Raw genomic sequence first — 17,912 nt, forward strand, 5'->3', positions numbered from 1 at the left:
ATGTGCAAAATAAAAGGCAAAAAGATTAAAAGCAAATTTCTATATTTCTCTTGCTAGTGCTTTATGACCTTGTTAACACTACAAAGTCAATAGGGACTATGCAGAACTTTGGTATAAATGATATAACAATACTACCATCCCAGTTGAGGGTTAAGAGGTGGTCAAAAGAAATGGAAGTGGGAAGAGAGATTCAGTAACACCCCCATTTATTAAAACACCACAAAATTAAAAGTGAAATAAACCACAATGAATTATAATACAATTTACACATTGAGCACAGAAAAATGAATAAATCTAACAATATTTATAAAAAAAGCAAAATCAGTCTTTTTCCAGAGACTAAAAATTGTTGTTGTTCAGTCTGATCATCAACTGCTGCTACACCAACTTTAGAGCCCAATTTAATTTCAAGTAAAAAAAAAAATTTACAACCACAGACTTCGCATAAATGGAAATTGGTCTTTCCTTGATTTCCCTTTGAAGTCACTAATGAGTATCTAAAACTGCTGCACTGAGGTTTTTAATCAACTTCCTGAGGGCTGTGACTGGGAGGAAGGAGCCATGACAATCTGTGAAAGCGCAGGCTCTGTACTCTGGTCCGCCATCTGCGTGAGGACTGAAGTGGCTACAGCTTCTGCCTTGGAAGTTGAACTGACTCCATTGGATGTGCTGACAGAACTATGCTGTATAGCTTCAGTATGTGGACTACTCGGCACTGACAGGTCTTCTGAACTATCATCTTTATCAGCAGCTGAGTGGAAAAAAGGAAACTACTCAGTTTCTTAAAACAGTTGTAAGAATTTATCAGGTTGAGTCAATGCACAGAATAAAAAGTTAGATGGCATTTTACAAAATCAGTTTAGAGAAGTTGGTATGACTGGAATTGAGTAATTGAAAGGTGGCTAGAAGTCATGAAGTAGGCAATTTTGCCTGTAACAGACTAAACAAGGCACAAGCATGCACATGGAGACACCTCAATGCCCAGTGCCACATAAAAGAGAGCCGCAGAATTATTTGCTAAATAGTGTTAAGAAAGAAAATTGGGTAGGAATTTGGGAGATAGGTCTCTTATAGATATAATCAAACACTTACCCCAGCAACACATTTAACAAAACCAGTCTGTTTGCCTACATGCCATTCTTATTAAAAGATTAAAAAATTTATAACCATATGCATAAACAAAATGAATTCTAACATACAAATTATATCTTCAAATAATTCCCTCTGCAGAACTATTTTTATTCTGGCTGACTTTCCGTCTAAGGCAGCAATGGATGATTGTAACACCTGATTCTAATGATGCATACACATGAGAATAAGCAATATTTAGAATCTAAATGCCACCAGCTGTTATAGTTGCATGAATTAATTGAGATTCAAATAAAATGCATATAAAACTCAAGATACTGTAATTGAAAAGATATTCAGGAAAGGGCATTCTAAATATTTATGAAAATATATCTACCATTTTTTAGGCTTTAACAACAAATCTTCAACTTTCTTATTTTAATGGAAGAGAATCCAATAATTTCATTTAGTGAAAAATCTGATAAGTACAACACACACCAATAATTATAGTGTATGCAAGTTATGAGACACAATGATAGCATGAACGCCTGTGAACCCAGCCCCCAAGTTAAAGAGAAAATTGCTAGTAACACTCGTGCTTCTTGGAGGCTCCTCTCTTCACCAAAGGCAATCACCATTCTGATACGTATTTCTTTTACCATTCCCTTGTTTTTTCTTTGAAGTTCTACCAAATAGGTATATATCCCTAAACAGTACTGTTTAGCTTTGTTTCTTTCTGAACACTCTAAAATAATTTTTATTGTTTAGAGTGATAATAAGCTGGCTTTCTATCAAATCTGACAATACATACTGGCCTGCTTACTGATGGCCAGGTGCTCATTCTGAAAGTCAATTATTAAAAGACTGTGGACCCCACGAAGTAGGACTTACCCCATGATTTGTAATGTAGAAGACAGCGGGGGAGGAATCTGGCAAGTACAACTTTAGTTCAAATAAAATTCTTCATTTTGAGGGTTTTCTGAACTATAGTACCTCTTACAGAATTTTAATGTGATAGAATCTCACCCTCTCTATAAATCTGCTTTAAATGCAAAACTACACCACTGGATAAAAATCTGATCTCAAGATGCAGTTAAAAAAAAAAAGCACAATCAGTAATCCTTTTTAAAATTATATAAAGCAGAAAGGATACTGTTCTGATCAAGCAATAATGAATGTTATAAAGTATTTACAGTTCAGTTATATAGCCAATACAATTGTTACGCATTCACAGAAAACACTGCCAAATGACAGTTTAACTAGAGAGAACAGTAAAAAGCCCTCTATTTCACCACTATTCAACATGACAACAAAATGTCCTTTCTCTCAATGTTATGTTCTAGGGATATAACAGCTTTCAGAAATAAAGAGGCTGCTCTGTGATGAGTGGTATAAGGAAATGTAAATATATTGTGGAGGCTATGACTCAAAATGAAACAGTAAGTTGTAAGGGACAAGTGCTTATCTACCTCCAGGCTTTCAGAATTTGGTAAAACAAATCTTCAGGCTGTACAAAGAAGCAAGTACTCACTTATAAATTATGTAATTATAAATTTTATGTGCAAAATATCTTTATAGTGTGATACAGCTGCACCTATGTCCAGTTCTAGATGGTAAGGGGAGAAAAGTTACTAATATAATCACAAGCTCTAGAAAGATACAAGAGATCTTACTGCACTCACAGAGCCATTTTTGGCCCTACTTAAAAGAAACCAGCTGTTTGACAATTCACTCTCTCTGAAGTTCCACCCATGTTTCTACATATTTTCATTAATGAAAATATAAGCTCACAATTTAGGGCCCAATAAGCTTTTCTTCCCACTTAGGATTACAGCAACAACTATAATACAATGTTAATTATGCCCAGAGATCTACAGAATATGAATTAATGGCAATAAGATTACTCTTAGGTTCTACTCTTCAAGGAACCCAAACATTAAAAATGTTTTCATATTTTCATTCTCATTTTATATACTACTTGACCCTTAAGATCAACAACTGTCACGGTTTTCCCATGACTGAGGGGTTTCCTAGGATGTGGGACTTCCTAGTGTTAAAAAAGAGACCCTATGAATGTGTGACTTTATAACTGTCACCTTTACCAGCAAGATATTGTAATATTCCTTAACTTCTACTAAACCTTAGTTTTCTATATACAATGTTTTGAGTAAACTAGCATTATAGCTCACCACTATTAGCAACTGCTATGTGCTACAATGTGATGGATGAATAGTGTTAGGTATTTGTGAATTTCTCCACATTTTCTCCAAGATTTAAACATTTACTTAAACAATCTTTATATTTACCTTGACTATTAAACAACAGAGAAGTCAGATTTTTCCCAAAGACTTCAAATTTGAAAATAAAAATTTTGAAATTTCTACAAAATCCAATTATCTCCCAAGAGCTGAAGAGAACTAATTTTATGCAAGAACTACACTTACCTCAGTCAATTTGATTATCTAGATAACTGGACAGGATAAAAGATAGGAACTGTTCCCAAACCCAAAAATGTCTTATTCATTTCTTACATTTTCACAACCTCGTATACCTTCACTAAAAACTTATTAATCTAGATTTTCAGTTTGAGGATATAGCATATAAAACCATATATATATATATATACACTTAAAAATATCTTAATTGCTTAAAATAAAAAATTGGCTTGCATTTGCTGAGCATATACTGCCTGGATAACAGGGATAAAACTCTTGGGGTTATCCAATAAATTAACTAAGATTAAAAAATTGAAGATAATTTTGAACTGAATGCAATTTAAGAGTTAATTTTCCTTCTAATTTTATAGAATCACTTGTATATTTCTTTCTGAACTATCAAAATTCAAGAGAGCTGTCTTGTTAAGAAAATCATGTATGCATAATGCTGAACTCAGTAACTTCTAAAGGAAATTATGTTAAGTCCGATGGGAGCCATAATGGCCTCATCCCTGCAGCAATCATTGTTAATACAAACCCCAAACATATTTCTATATGGTTCCAATTTACTCCACAATGTGTTTCACAATCCTGTCAAAATGACTAGATATCAAAGGACTGAGATTTATTTGCTCAAAACTGACAAAAATCAATGTTCTAAATATATATGGCAACAGAGAGTTGCTAAATCTACTGAATCTTTTAAATTAAAAAATATTGCCCATTCTGATGAAACTGCTTACAATGACTACAAGTAAAGATGGTGGCCATTAAGTTTTATCGTGAGCACCTGAGGAACTGTTTGCATCCAATACAAAATGTTTCTTTCTTTTGAATTACTGACACTGGCAAATTAAAACGAAGTGGATACATATGGTTGAAACAATTTTTACATTTACAAATATCCTGAAATATCACTAAATCATAAAAAATGAAAGCTGTGGGTTATATATTATGAATGTTGCTTAATGCATTCCCAGCTCTGTTATTTGTTACAAATTTGTGTACGATGGACAGAATTGGCCATTTATTCAAGAGTAACAGCTGGTTCCAACATTGTGCACCTTATCAAAAAAGGACATTACAAGAAGGAAAAGCACAATTAACTTCTAAAATGCTGAAAACAGAAGAATCTCATTTTGAAGGTAAATATTTAAAAGGAAACTTAAAAGCAGATAATCTAAATACTGTTCTATTTTAGCATTTTTATGACTAACTAGAAGACTCAATCTAAAGATTCAGAAAAATAAAATTGCACAATGCTGATATCTAAGAAAGAACAATAGGATCTCATACCTAACAATAGGATCTGCTACAGATTAAGTGAAGACAAAAAAAATTACTAAACGGAGGCTAGAAAAGAAGTAGTGTTTCACTATGTCAGTCCAAGAAAAGTATTACTCTGAGACTATAAACAAAATATCATCAGTACTTACACTATACTTTAAATTATTAACCAACCCATTTAATTTATAGTAATCTCTAGAAAAAAGCTAGAAGTAGGAAAATTAAAAAACTCTAGATTCTAAGAAGTATATCCCCCATTCTATAATAAACTTGCAGAACTTCTGATATTTAACATTAAATATCAGAACTGCAGTCTCCACTTTTTTAATGGTAGCTTGGTTCACTCTGGCAGTATTTCACTGATGTAGCCTAAGGCTATAGGTAATGGAACATTACTCACTATGATAGCCAGATTTCTTCTGCATGGCGGTTACAGGGCAATCTTTATGAGCCAGAAGAAGCTGTTTCAGCTGTGCCACTTCATTTCTCAGCAGGGTGACTTCACTCTGGGGAAGAAACAACTTATGTACCTTACCAGCATCAGACTAAACATTTTTTACTGTTTAAAACAAGTGAAGATTAAGATATGAAAATCGGACATCTTTAAAAGAACACCAAGGAATAAACAAAATATGCTGCTTAAATGTTTAATCATTACACATTAGCTTTTATATTTTAGTATTTATATAGAACCTGCAACTTACATAAAAATTTAAATAACACCACAACTAGATAGCATATTTCAAAGTTATTTTTTACATTATCATTTGCCTTGTGACTGCTTATATACTACAGGTTACCTATCAAAGGTATTTTTTACCTGCTCTTTTTTTTTTTTTTTTTTTTTTTTTGCATTACGCGGGCCCCTCACTGTTGCGGCCTCTCCCGTTGCGGAGCACAGGCTCAGCAGCCATGGCTCACGGGCCCAGCCGCTCTGCAGCATGTGGGATCTTCCCAGACCGGGGCATGAACCTGTGTCCCCTGCATCGGCAGGTGGACTCTCAACCACTGCGCCACCAGGGAAGCCCACATGCTCTTTTTGATTATTTGAACAATTAGAAGTATCAGGGGAGTCAGGATAAAATTTCACTGACTCTATTCACTTGGAAGTAAAAATTTTGTCCTGGAAACTAAATTAAGCAGTTTTCTAGAAACTAGGAAAAGCTCCATAGGGGAAAACACAAATAACCAAAGAATCATGGATACATAAAATGCATCACAAGGCATTGTGTTGGACACAGAACCAGTGACAGCAGATGTAATGTTGAAATGGCTTAATTGCCGTTGACCTAGGCCATTTGTACACATCTAAAGTTAAATCTGATAAATCAGTGGTGATCTGTCCTACGCCTTATTACAGAATGAGCAGTTTAGTCTGTTTTGGATGCATTAATCTGACAGATTCTATGTAAAAGTTCCAAATTGAGAGAGTCCAATTAATTCCTTTGGGTCACCCCCAAATATTAACACATAAATTAGTGATAATTACCAATACTCAAGAGTTAGAAATAATATGAATTTAATAAATTGGTAACATTAAGAAATCTTAACTTACAAATACCTCTACTTATTTGGACTTACATTAACCATTCACATTTTATCCATGAACCCAAAACTAAATGAAGAAATACAGCAAAAAAAAGGTGTACATAAAAGCTCAAGCACTTCTTTTTCCATCCCTCAGTCTCTTAACCATAAAGCTGAAGGTAAAATACTTTAGTAGATTAGACTCATTATGCCTCCTTAAGTGATCAATGACAGAAACATACAAATCAAAAGAATAAAAGTTAAGCAATCCAAAGGCAAGTCTGTCAGGTCAAATAGTTCCTCACACCCCAATAACAATAAACCGTTACCCTGTATTAAAGCACAGAACAAATGCTTGTTCTTGATGCTTACAAGAACTCTGAACCATTCATAAAAAGGTTAAATTATGTTTAGAATATTGTATTTGAGACAAAAATGGGTGTATAGTGATTAAAGTACAAAAAGAAAAGGTTAAAAGTTTGCTTTAAAAAACAAGCTGTTATTTAGAAAACTAATTTCTATGGAATACTGAAGTCGTCATTAGTGTCAATATCGCTAATTATAGCTCTTTATTAATGACACTATTTATGGGAACCCATATTATGAATAATCCAACATATATTGTCCAAAAAAAAGTTTCTCTCTCTGATGTGTCAGCTTGATTTTGAGACTCACGTCTACAAGTTTCTCTCGTTAATTTTTATAATATGAAATAGGGCTGGATATGTATTTTTAGTCAAGAATACACAATCTTTTATAATCTGGTAACTGTGACCACCCTTCTCATTAGTTTGAACCTATTAAATAATCAATATTTAATCATTTTGACCTATAAAAATAGAAATTTCATAATGCTAACTAAATATATACTGTTGCTTCCATCTAGAAAACCTTTTTGCCTTGCTAATTATTTCACTCATCTTTAAGCGTCAACTCAGTACAATATAAATATGCATAGGAAAAGTTAGGTGTCAATTTCTGTGCTCCCACAGCCGTATATACATGTATGTATGTATGTATGTGTGTTTGTATGTGTGTATTTACATAGTACTTATCACACTGGATTGTAATTTTTAGTTTACTTATTTGCCACCTCTGCCAGATTGAGGTTTCTCAAGGGCAGGGATTATCTTGCTTTTTGTATCCCCAGAGCATAGCCCACAGCTTGGCATAGACTGAGTACACAGAATTACCATGGTCTTCTCTAAAATCTATTTCCAGGGGGTAAAAAACACCAAAGAAGGTGAAATGAAATAGCTTAAATAATATAAAACTGGTCAGGGGTCCTAATTTCATTATTTGTTGCCAACAACCTCACCAACGTAGTCACACTGTTAATTTTCTCAGTCTGAAAATGAAAATTGGCGTGTTTAATAGCATCACCTCAATTACAGAATTTTAAAAATCACAAATGCCTTCTCAACTAAATACTCTATAAGGACATTCATTATAAACCATATTATGAAACAAAATGCTGTATTAGATAAAATTCCTGAGCAGTTACAAGTTGATAATCTGATACAAAATAGTTAATTTAAATAATTCTGGGGATTAACCAATAAAACAATATTCCTATGCACTCAAAATTAAATATATACATTCAAAATCTCTCTTTAAATGACAGGTTTGAAACTGATGGATGGAATATCAGTTTCTATATTCAAACTTAACAGTTGGTGGTGTTTTGGTTGTTCATCTAATTAGACTACCTGGTCCATTGACAAGTGAAGAAACTAAAGATGCCACTAGCTAACAATGGGTAATGAACATTAAGGACTTCAGAGGTAAGGTATTTGATTCCTGTTACAACAACTTACTTGTATTTGTGTTAACTGAATTTAACTGGAGTCACACTTAACAGAGCAAACAACTTGGGGAAAGAAAAAAACTGGAAGAGAGGAGGAAATTAAAAATAAAACCGTTTGAACATTATAACATATATACCTAAGTGATAACAGTACACAAATATGCTATTCTTCATCCAAAATTCAAATAACCCAATTTTCCCCCTACACCTTTTAAATGACAGAAATTGTAAGAAACCCCCCCCAACAAACTCAAGCTATGCTCAATACAAATTTAGTCTAATTTTTTACATCATCCTGATCTAAAATGTTTTACAATGGTAAGAGATTTTCCTAATGGTAATCCTGAAGCTCAAGTGATTTTTGATTGAAAGGTTAAATTAAATCAATAGTTTGTATTATTATTGTATCCTAATATTCAATTTCTTTAAAAACTGGTATCAAGCACTAGACTGAAAGCAGCAAATGGGACATGGTTGCTAGCAAAGAATTGGGACTGTGAGAAATACTGCAAAGCACACAGGTGGAGTTCTGATTAGGAATAAGAGAAGGCCAAACCTTGAAGGAAGTGGATTTAGTTGAGCTGTAGAGCCCTAAGTGTGAGCATAAGCTTGTGGTCAAGATCAGGTCAAGCAGAGGTTGAAAATAGGAGGCTCATTATGGTATATAACCTTTACATTAGGCAGAATTATAAGAGTTTGCCAAAGCCCGGCCAGCATTTTTAAAATCGTTTGATAAAATGTAGGAAAATTCAACAAAATAATCCAAACATTCAAGAATTATAGTCTCATACCCATATGTATAAAGGAAAGGACTTAAACATAAAGATAGACAATATTTAGATAAGGTAGTTGCATAAATCATGACTTTAACTCTGAAATGTTTTGACAAAGAAATATCGGAAGACAGGTAGAATCAGAGACAAAAGCCTCCATACATATAATGAGAAGAGTCCTGAAGATCCTATGGAGAGACCTCAGAATGAAAAAAAAAAGAAAGCCATAACAGACCACATCCATCCATTCATCCATCCATCCATCCATCCATCTATCTATCTATCTATCTGTCTATCTATCTATATATATTTGTATTTATATAAATATATAAAACCAGTTTGCTTAAGCCAAAGTGAATCTGGAGGGGATACATGTTAAGCCATAAACAGATTTAATATTAAATGAAAAAAGAAATATTTATACCTCTACTATCTGAGGATTATTTTAAATTGGATTATAATTGGATTTAGCCTCCAAAGCCTTTCTGGTTAGTTTGTTATTTAGTATATTTGCAGAATATGTTAACTGTCTTCCTGGATCATTCTGAAGATGAAGTGAAATAAGAGACATGGAAACATTTGGAAAACATTAAAGTCCCATTCAAATGTGAGCAATTACTGATATTTTTGTCAAAGTAAAGTGTATTTGGTAAGATAAAGTAGATGCTGAAGAAAATTACTATTATGGTCTAAAAGAAAATGTAATTATTTTGGCACTGTCTATACCATTGCTCTCCTCTATTTGTATCTATTCAAAGGTTAATTACATACTGATGAACAAATAATATATTTTTTTAAACAGTCTGTCTGAAGCAGATCAGCCTGATGAAATAATGACAGGATAGCCAATTGATTAATCAGTCAAAAATTTTCACTGATATCTGACCACAGATTGATGACCATGTACTCCATAAATTCATGATCTTTGACTTTCTAGTTCAGCTACTACCCCCCAAATTAAAGAAATAATATTGGATAGTTTCTTCTTTGGGGAATTTCTCATTGCTAAAGATAAGCCAGTCTTCACAAAAATCAATGATTAAGTATCTTAACTTCCCACCACAAGTTTTAAGGGTTGTCATGGATGCAAAACCTTATACTTGAAAACAAAATAGTTCTTTAATTTTTATCTTCAACAATAGAAAAAAAGATGACAGGGTTCCTAATATTTTGCAAATATTCTGCAGAATGAATGGGAATGACTCTTTTCCTATTCTCATACTTTAATTACTTGTTTCACATCCGTCTTCTCTGCCAGACCACAAATTTTGCAAGTGTTAAGGACAATGTCTTTTTTCACAGTTCTATCCCGTGTCTAATAACATGCCCTGCACACAATAGATGCTTAATGACAGAATGAATAATAAATAATTAGCATTTTCACAGTGTAGTTACAACATACTTTTCTATTACCTCTCTCATTTGATCTTCAAAATAGTACTTATTCTATGAGTTTGACAGATGGGGAAGTAAAGTCTTGGGAAGATTTTAGTAAAGGCTAGTAAAAAGAAGTACTCAGAATAAAATGCATGAGGTAGAGGTGGCATCACTATTATCCTTTCCCCCTCTAGAATATAGTGAAAAACTCAGGGGGGAAAAGGAAAACAGTTCTATTTTTTTTCAGGAATTAAACAGATATTGTATACCATCTCCCAACTGCTGCCATTCCTTTCTATTTCAGGTGATAAATACTAAAGTAAAATATCATTTAGGTACCAGGAATAAAAGATTTGATCCCATTCCCCTTAAGTCAATGGACCAATAAGCAAAACCTTTTCCATATTATTATCTTATGAGTGAAAACTCCTCACATATCCTGCTATCAAAGAATGCTTCCATTAATTTACTGAGCTTCCACTCCACACACATTTTGCAATACCTAGGTTTTAAAAGCAAAATCCACAACAAACTCTCCAGGTTTTATCCACAGATTGTTAAGGAGCTCCTATTAGTAAAGAGAAGAGTCAGCCTTTTGTTCATAAAGGAAACGCTGAAATTCTAAACTGAAAACTAACCCCCACGATGAGTATAGCTGAAAGACAAAGACATAACGAGGTTAAAACCATTTCAAGTAAAAGACAAAAATCATATATTACCTTTAAAAATATAATAGTTTATAACCAACAGTATCCAACTCTTGGTCTATATGACCATAAATGTATCTAACACAATTTGGTAAAATTGCTCTTTTAAAGCAATGACTCTAGAAAGCTAAAATATAATTAAATTCAGTGAGTGGGGCAACAAGGTTGAATAATTAGTATTTTCTTTGAAACCTAATATATATTTGGTAAAAATATGAAGAGTCACACCTCAACACTCATTAAACCTTTTATTATATATAATATATAAGCAACCATGGGTCATTACTGCCCACTACACTACAGCTAAGCCTGTATGTCACGTGAAGGATTATTAAGGAAATGTAGAATTGATGAATGTTTTTACATAGAGTTTAATTATTTCTTTGACATTCAATTTTCTTTACAAGTCATTCTGTTCTTCACAGTTAACGGTTTTGCTGTTGGCAGACCGAATGAAATTTTTCTCCAGAATCTATTATAAGCACATTAACTCTTCATACTCTGAAAACTAGAATGTGTCACTTACTCTTTAAGAACTGTTTTTATTTTATATGACAAATAACTAAAAAACAACCAAAACATCATATATCCACTTGAAACAATAAAGTCATAATTGAGGAACCCTTTCTTCCCAAACCATCCATGCTTTCCAACCCCCTCTTCATCACTGTTACAAGCTGGTACATGTCATTCTTAAAATTTTACTTCTATTTAAAGAATCATTTCTATACTGACTTCCACACCTACACATTTATCCATCTAACTATAAACCTTTCATTAATGAAAAAGAATTATGTTACACATTTTAGTATGCAACTTTAATTTATTGAGGTGAAATTTCCATAATATAGAATTAACCATTTTAAAGTGAGCAGTTCAGTAGCGTTCAGTACATCTGCAATGTTGGGTTACCACCACCCCCTATCTGTCCATTCAAAGTAAAACCCCTTATCCATTAACCAGTTTCTGCCTATTTCCTCCTCCCCACCAGTCCCTGGAAACTACATTTGCATTTTGTCTCTATGGATTCATTTGTTCTAGATATTTCATATAAATGGAGTCATATAATTCATGACACTGTGTGTGGCTTCTTTCACTTAAGCATAATGTTTTGAGGTTCATCCACATTGTAGCATGTACTTTCACTCCTTTTTATGGCTGAAAAATATTCCATTGGATGTATATGCCACAATTTATCTATTGATGGACACTGGATGGTTGGTTTCCAGCAACTTTCTTTTTGCCCATAATAATATATTACAGACATTTTTCCAAGTTAATACATGCAGAAGGACCTTATTCTCTTTCTTTTTTGCAAAAGTATTTTTTAAAAAAATCCCTGATAACACATCATTTCACCTATCTTCATATTTTGGTATGCATCTCTAAAACTAAGAACACTTTCTTATCTAACCATGATGCCATCATCACTCAATACTGATTTTTATGCTTAGTGACATAAATGAGAGAAAGACCAATACTGTACGATATCACCTATATCTGGAATCTAAAGAACAAAACTAGTAAATATAACAAAAAAGAAACAGATATTGAGAAAAACAGAGCTTACCAGTGGGGAGAGAGAAGAGGGGAGGGGCGAGATAGGGGTAGGGGATTGAGAGGTAAAAACGACTATATATAAAATAAATAAGCTACAAGGATATATTGTACAGCACAAGGAATTTAGCCAATATTTTATATTAGTGTAAATGGAGTATAACCTTTAACAATTATGAATCACGATGTGTACACCAAAACTTATATAAGTGTATATTATACATCAACTATACCTCAATTTAAGAAGTATACTGACTTTACTGGTTCTGTTTGTAATTTGAGGCATTAACTAAAGTTATGTTCAACTGTAGAGTTTATGTTCAACTGCAGAGTTTAACTTAGTGACTTCTTGAATTTGACTTCCATTTAAAAGTTTTGGGACTTCCCTGGTGGTCCAGTGGTTAAGAATCCGCCTTCCAGTGCAGGGGATGCAGGTTCAATCCCTGTTCAGGTAACTAAAATCCCACATGCCACGGGGCAACTAAGCTCTAGAGCCTGCACGCCACAACTAGAGAGCCCGTGTGCTGCAACTACTGAGCCTGCACGCTCTGGAGCCCACATGCCACGACTAGAAAAGCCCGTGTGCCGCAAGGAAAGACCCCGCATACCGCAACGAAGATCCCACATACCACAACTAAGACCCGACACAACCAAATAAATAAATAAATAAAGTCTTTAAAAAAAAAAAAAAGTAAAAGTTTCACACTTGCTTCAAAACTAAAGTGTTAGGTAACTTTTACCTAGGTGATAAATCTTGCCTTTATTCCTCTAATCAAGAAATTTCTACCCAAATTAGGAAATATAAAAATGTAACACAATTTACAATAATGATATTTTAATCAGTTTGGATGGTAGAAAAAGCAAGAGATCAATGAAGTAAATTTTACATTTATTTTGAATGCTGAATTTTCCAAGGTTTTCTGAAATAATAAAGCACTGCTGCTATTCATAATGGTGACCAGTGCTGCAGTATAATTAAAGAAATAGCAATGTCTCATTAAAAGCTGTTAACACTGCTATGCCTTGGGTCAAAACAGAAAACTGGCCCAACCTAAATAAAGTCCAATACCATGAAAATAATACCATATACTTATATACCACTTTATAGTTTTCAAACATTTTTACTTCTTAAAAAGGCACAATAAGCCAAATTACAAAGAAAAATATTGATAAATTAATCCTATTAAAATTAATATATTTAAAAATATCTGCAAACATTCTCATTCAACTGATGTATGTAACAACCCACAGCAGTAGGACCAGCAAGTATTATTATCCTATTCTAGGGATAAGATAAGTGAGGCTAACAAAGATATCTTTAATATCATATAACTGTAAAATAGCTGAGTCATTCAGAAGAATGATTTTGTTAAGAACAGAAAAGAAAAAAATAGGTCCTCCTAAATCACTTTGTTAATGTAATATGAACATTTAAAAATTTAAATGATGATAGTTAATATTCTAACAGAAATCTGGTAAATAATAGACATATTTATAGTATATAAATAAACTGGTATCTATAATCTGTTTCACTTTAAGAAGAAAAAATTCAAGTTTTTTTCTTAAACATTACGAAAATAGTTCTTGAATAAGAATTCATTTGTCAGATAATATATTATTTCTTAACATATCCTAGTATACAAGTATTTTTTTAAAATTTTTTATTAATTAATTTATTTTTGCTGTGTTGGGTCTTCGTTTCTGTGCGAGGGCTTTCTCTAGTTGTGGCAAGCGGGGGCTACTCTTCATCGCGGTGCGCAGGCCTCTCACTATTGTGGCCTCTCTTTTTGGGGAGCACAGGCTCCAGACGCGCAGGCTCAGTACTTGTGGCTCACGGGCCTAGTTGCTCTGCGGCATGTGGGATCCTCCCAGACCAGGGCTCGAACCCGTGTCCCCTGCATTAGCAGGCAGGTTCTCAACCACTGCACCACCAGGGAAGCCCCCAACATAGAGTTTAAAAGATGTCAGCCTCACGTATGAAAAAATTTTGTTATAAAATTTACATTAGATTAAATGCTATGCCTGGTGCTAAAAAGCTTCTTCCTAAGCATTTAACAAGACACTCATATTGGTGACATTTTTAAAGATATAAGAAGAGAGCAGGTCTCATCATCAATTCTGATTACACAGAAGATTCATTTTTAACTAGGAATGGATAGCTCAGAAGGTTGACCAATAACAACTACAATTCATTAACATCAGTTTTCTAGTTGATGCTCATCAGTTGGTATTTTAGAAGTTTTTACTTGAGAATATTCACAACACTAACAACAACAATAAAAAAGGAAGAAAAAACAGAAGGAAGGAAACAGACTTAGTGCTGCCCAATACCATCATTGCAAATCTTACCAAAGACTGAACAGGAAGGAGCCTTAAAACTTTATACCCCATAAGGTTCCTAAGAAATGTATCTGAGGCACACTGGCAGGGCAGTATGAAATGATGTTTACTGCCACTGGCCATATTGTACCTGTTCTGTGGATAATTAGAGTCCTTCAGTTTCCAAAGCTGTCAATCTGGTACCTTTCACGAGCACTATATTCACTTTAAATAAAACAAACAAAACAAAACAAAATTTATAATTCAAAGAACAAAAGAACTAAAAACAAACTACAAATTGCAGCAACTTTATAGTTGTGATATAAACCAACAAATAAGTAAAATACCAGTAATATCTTACATTTTGAGATTCTTTGTTTGAACTCTATTTCACAACTTTATAAAGTTTAAGCCAGATAATTTAGGTACTTTTGTACTATATAAGTAAACACTTATATTTAAAAATTTCTTCACTGTATCAGTGTTGAAAGTTTTATATTACTTCATCTCGGTATTCAAATAGGTTTATAAAACTGCACTTTACTATAGATTCCATACACACCCAATATTGTGTCCTAAAATGTCTGTATGGCTAACTAGGAAAAAATAGGGAAAATGTGTGTTCATAATTATTAAAAATAAAAACAATTTACATATATGCACCATACCTGCAGTTGACCATTTAATGAACTCAAGTCTTCTGCTTTCTTTTCTAAAGATTGAACCCAGACTTTTCTTTTTTGTCTGCATCTTGAAGCTGCTGCTCTATTTCTTTCCAGAAACTTCCTTCTTTTTTCATCAGGATCTTCATTAGCCGCTCTTCTTCGACGACCAGTTGTATTTTGGGTCTGTGGAGTTGTGTGAGCTGGAGAAGCCTATAATAGACACAAATGAAAGTTTTTTATATTTGTACCTAGTGATTAAATTAACACAGGCAGTAAAGGGTGGCAAAGGTGAGAGCCACTAATTTTATTTTCTAAGTCTCATTGTATACATCAATATTGGGGAGCAATGTGAAAATCACCCTGTGGTTTAACAAATTCCTTGAAATAAATGAGCATTGCTAAAACAAGATTCTCACTAATTAACTATCACAGTGAATGTATTCTTTAAAGTTTGTATAGTATTTTCATTTTTATAGAAATAATACAAAGAAATTAAAAATGCAATACAAATGATCATGTACAGATCTTGTAGTTTTCCATCTTGTATTTTTCCAAGTGTACTTTTAAGCAAACATTGTGGTATTATTCAATCCTTTGATAATTATTAAGGTACTAAAATAAAAATAACTTCCTATTTAAATTCATTATGAGAAACCATGTTTTCTATGCTATTTTTTTTTTTTTTTTTTTTTTTTGTGGTACGCGGGCCTCTCACCGTTGTGGCCTCTCCCGTTGCGGAGCACAGGCCCCGGACGCGCAGGCTCAGCAGCCATGGCCCACGGGCCCAGCCGCTCCGCGGCATATGGGATCCCCCCAGACCGGGGCACGAACCCGTATCCCCTGCATCGGCAGGCGGACTCTGAACCACTGCGCCACCAGGGAGGCCCCTATGCTATTTTTGAAATAAAAAATAGCATTAAATCTGTAAATTTTCTTAAAAAATTGGTTTCTCTAAAATTAAGGAGTTGAAAGTACATACATATTTTAGTGTATTCAGCTCTTCTTCAGTTTTTGACATTTGGGGTCAGTCTTTTTCTAAGGGTCAGGTTCATATAATTATTAATGCTCATTTTCCTGGTGGGTAGAATCCCAGAGTCTAGATTTTCATTTTAATTGGTCCCCCTGCCCTGCCAGATCAGCCAGAGACAGGAATCTTCAGTCACTAGTGATGCAGTCCAGTGTTTAGGACTACAGAATAACATCTTCAAGCTTCTCACAAATCCCAAAATTGTGCCACACAACACTTAAATACAGGAGACAGTATATGAACTCTTAGAAATAGTGCAAAAGAAACAGCACTTTGTGGCCACAGACACATGATCCAAAGAAGCAGCCTGAAAAACCTCTGCTTAATGGTATTTTAAAATGATGTGAACAAAAACTTCTATCTTCTCTTAATCTATACAATAAGCAAAAATCTTAAAAACTTAAGATAAGTTCTGCAGGGAAATAACCTGAATTAGTTCTCACTCTACAAACTCCAAAAAATCAAAGTTATCATTCCTTTTCCAAGTAACTAGCATTAAATATTGTGAGGGTTATTTCATTTATACTGTATTTTAATTGTAATTAAGATCAAGTATTAAATCATTCTTTTACCTACATAATTGCAATTTAATCTTTTAGAAAAATCTTTCTATGGCTGGCTTTAAGAATGGTAACTTTGAAATATATTCTTTTCTTTATCCTCAACTTACTGATAATAGCAGGTTTTAAAATTTTACTGAATAGGAGAGAACAGTTTTTGTTTTTTGTTTTTAATTGACAACTTGGTTACTATAGCAAAGGCTAATCACAAGTATTGTAAGCAGAAACTATTACAGAGTTATATTTGTATATCATTACCCCTAACAAGGACTTGAGGCTACTTAGAAGCACATATTCCTCCTTCTCTCTCTCCTTCCAGTGATTCATTCATTCCACTTCATTAAAAAAAAATATAGGAGCTATGCTAGTGATACAGCAGTGAACAAACATAAAAGTCCTGCCCTCATGGAGCTTCATTCCAATACAATAAAATATAAAGCTATAAATGAAACCTAGATCCAGGGAAACTACAGTTAGTATAAGAAAATAAATTATATTCATTTATTTTCTTTTAAATAAACTTTTAAAGATGTAAAAGCCATACTAAGCTTACAGGCTGTACAAAGAAATAGCCATAAGCTGCATTAGGCTCATGAGCTAGTTTGCTAACCCCTGAATTATGACATGAGAACATATTCACTTTTCCCCTCTCTTGGCCCCTAAGTAAAGCTGCTTAGTGGATGACAACCACAGCTACATTCCACTTTATCTTAAGTTTCACAAAGATAAAATACAGTAATCTAAATACCTATGCTTAGTAGGCAGTCTAAAACTTGCTGTGTAACTGTGTTTCTTTAATTGGA

The 17,912-nt window shown here is 33.5% G+C and overlaps 1 protein-coding gene across 3 annotated transcripts in view; it reads right to left on the reverse strand.

The window, feature by feature from the left end:
* Nucleotides 1-493: 493 nt before the first annotated feature.
* The window catches only part of ATF2 (activating transcription factor 2), a gene marked incomplete at its 5' end in the record, with an annotated part of 67,185 nt that continues 49,766 nt past the window's right edge, over nt 494-17,912 (reverse strand). For 2 of the 3 annotated variants that reach the window (XM_079710167.1, XM_079710169.1), the window contains 3 exons: nt 494-751; nt 5,191-5,296; nt 15,526-15,732. In XM_079710167.1, coding sequence (XP_079566293.1) covers nt 525-751; nt 5,191-5,296; nt 15,526-15,732 — 540 coding nt within the window. In that variant the 3' untranslated portion in view covers nt 494-524. Of the gene's footprint in view, nt 752-2,638; nt 2,675-5,190; nt 5,297-15,525; nt 15,733-17,912 lie in introns of all 3 variants that reach the window. The other variant, XM_079710168.1, reaches the window with a different exon arrangement.

This window comes from Hyperoodon ampullatus, assembly GCF_949752795.1.
Source record: "Hyperoodon ampullatus genome assembly, chromosome: 8".
NCBI classification, from domain to species: domain Eukaryota; kingdom Metazoa; phylum Chordata; class Mammalia; order Artiodactyla; family Ziphiidae; genus Hyperoodon; species Hyperoodon ampullatus.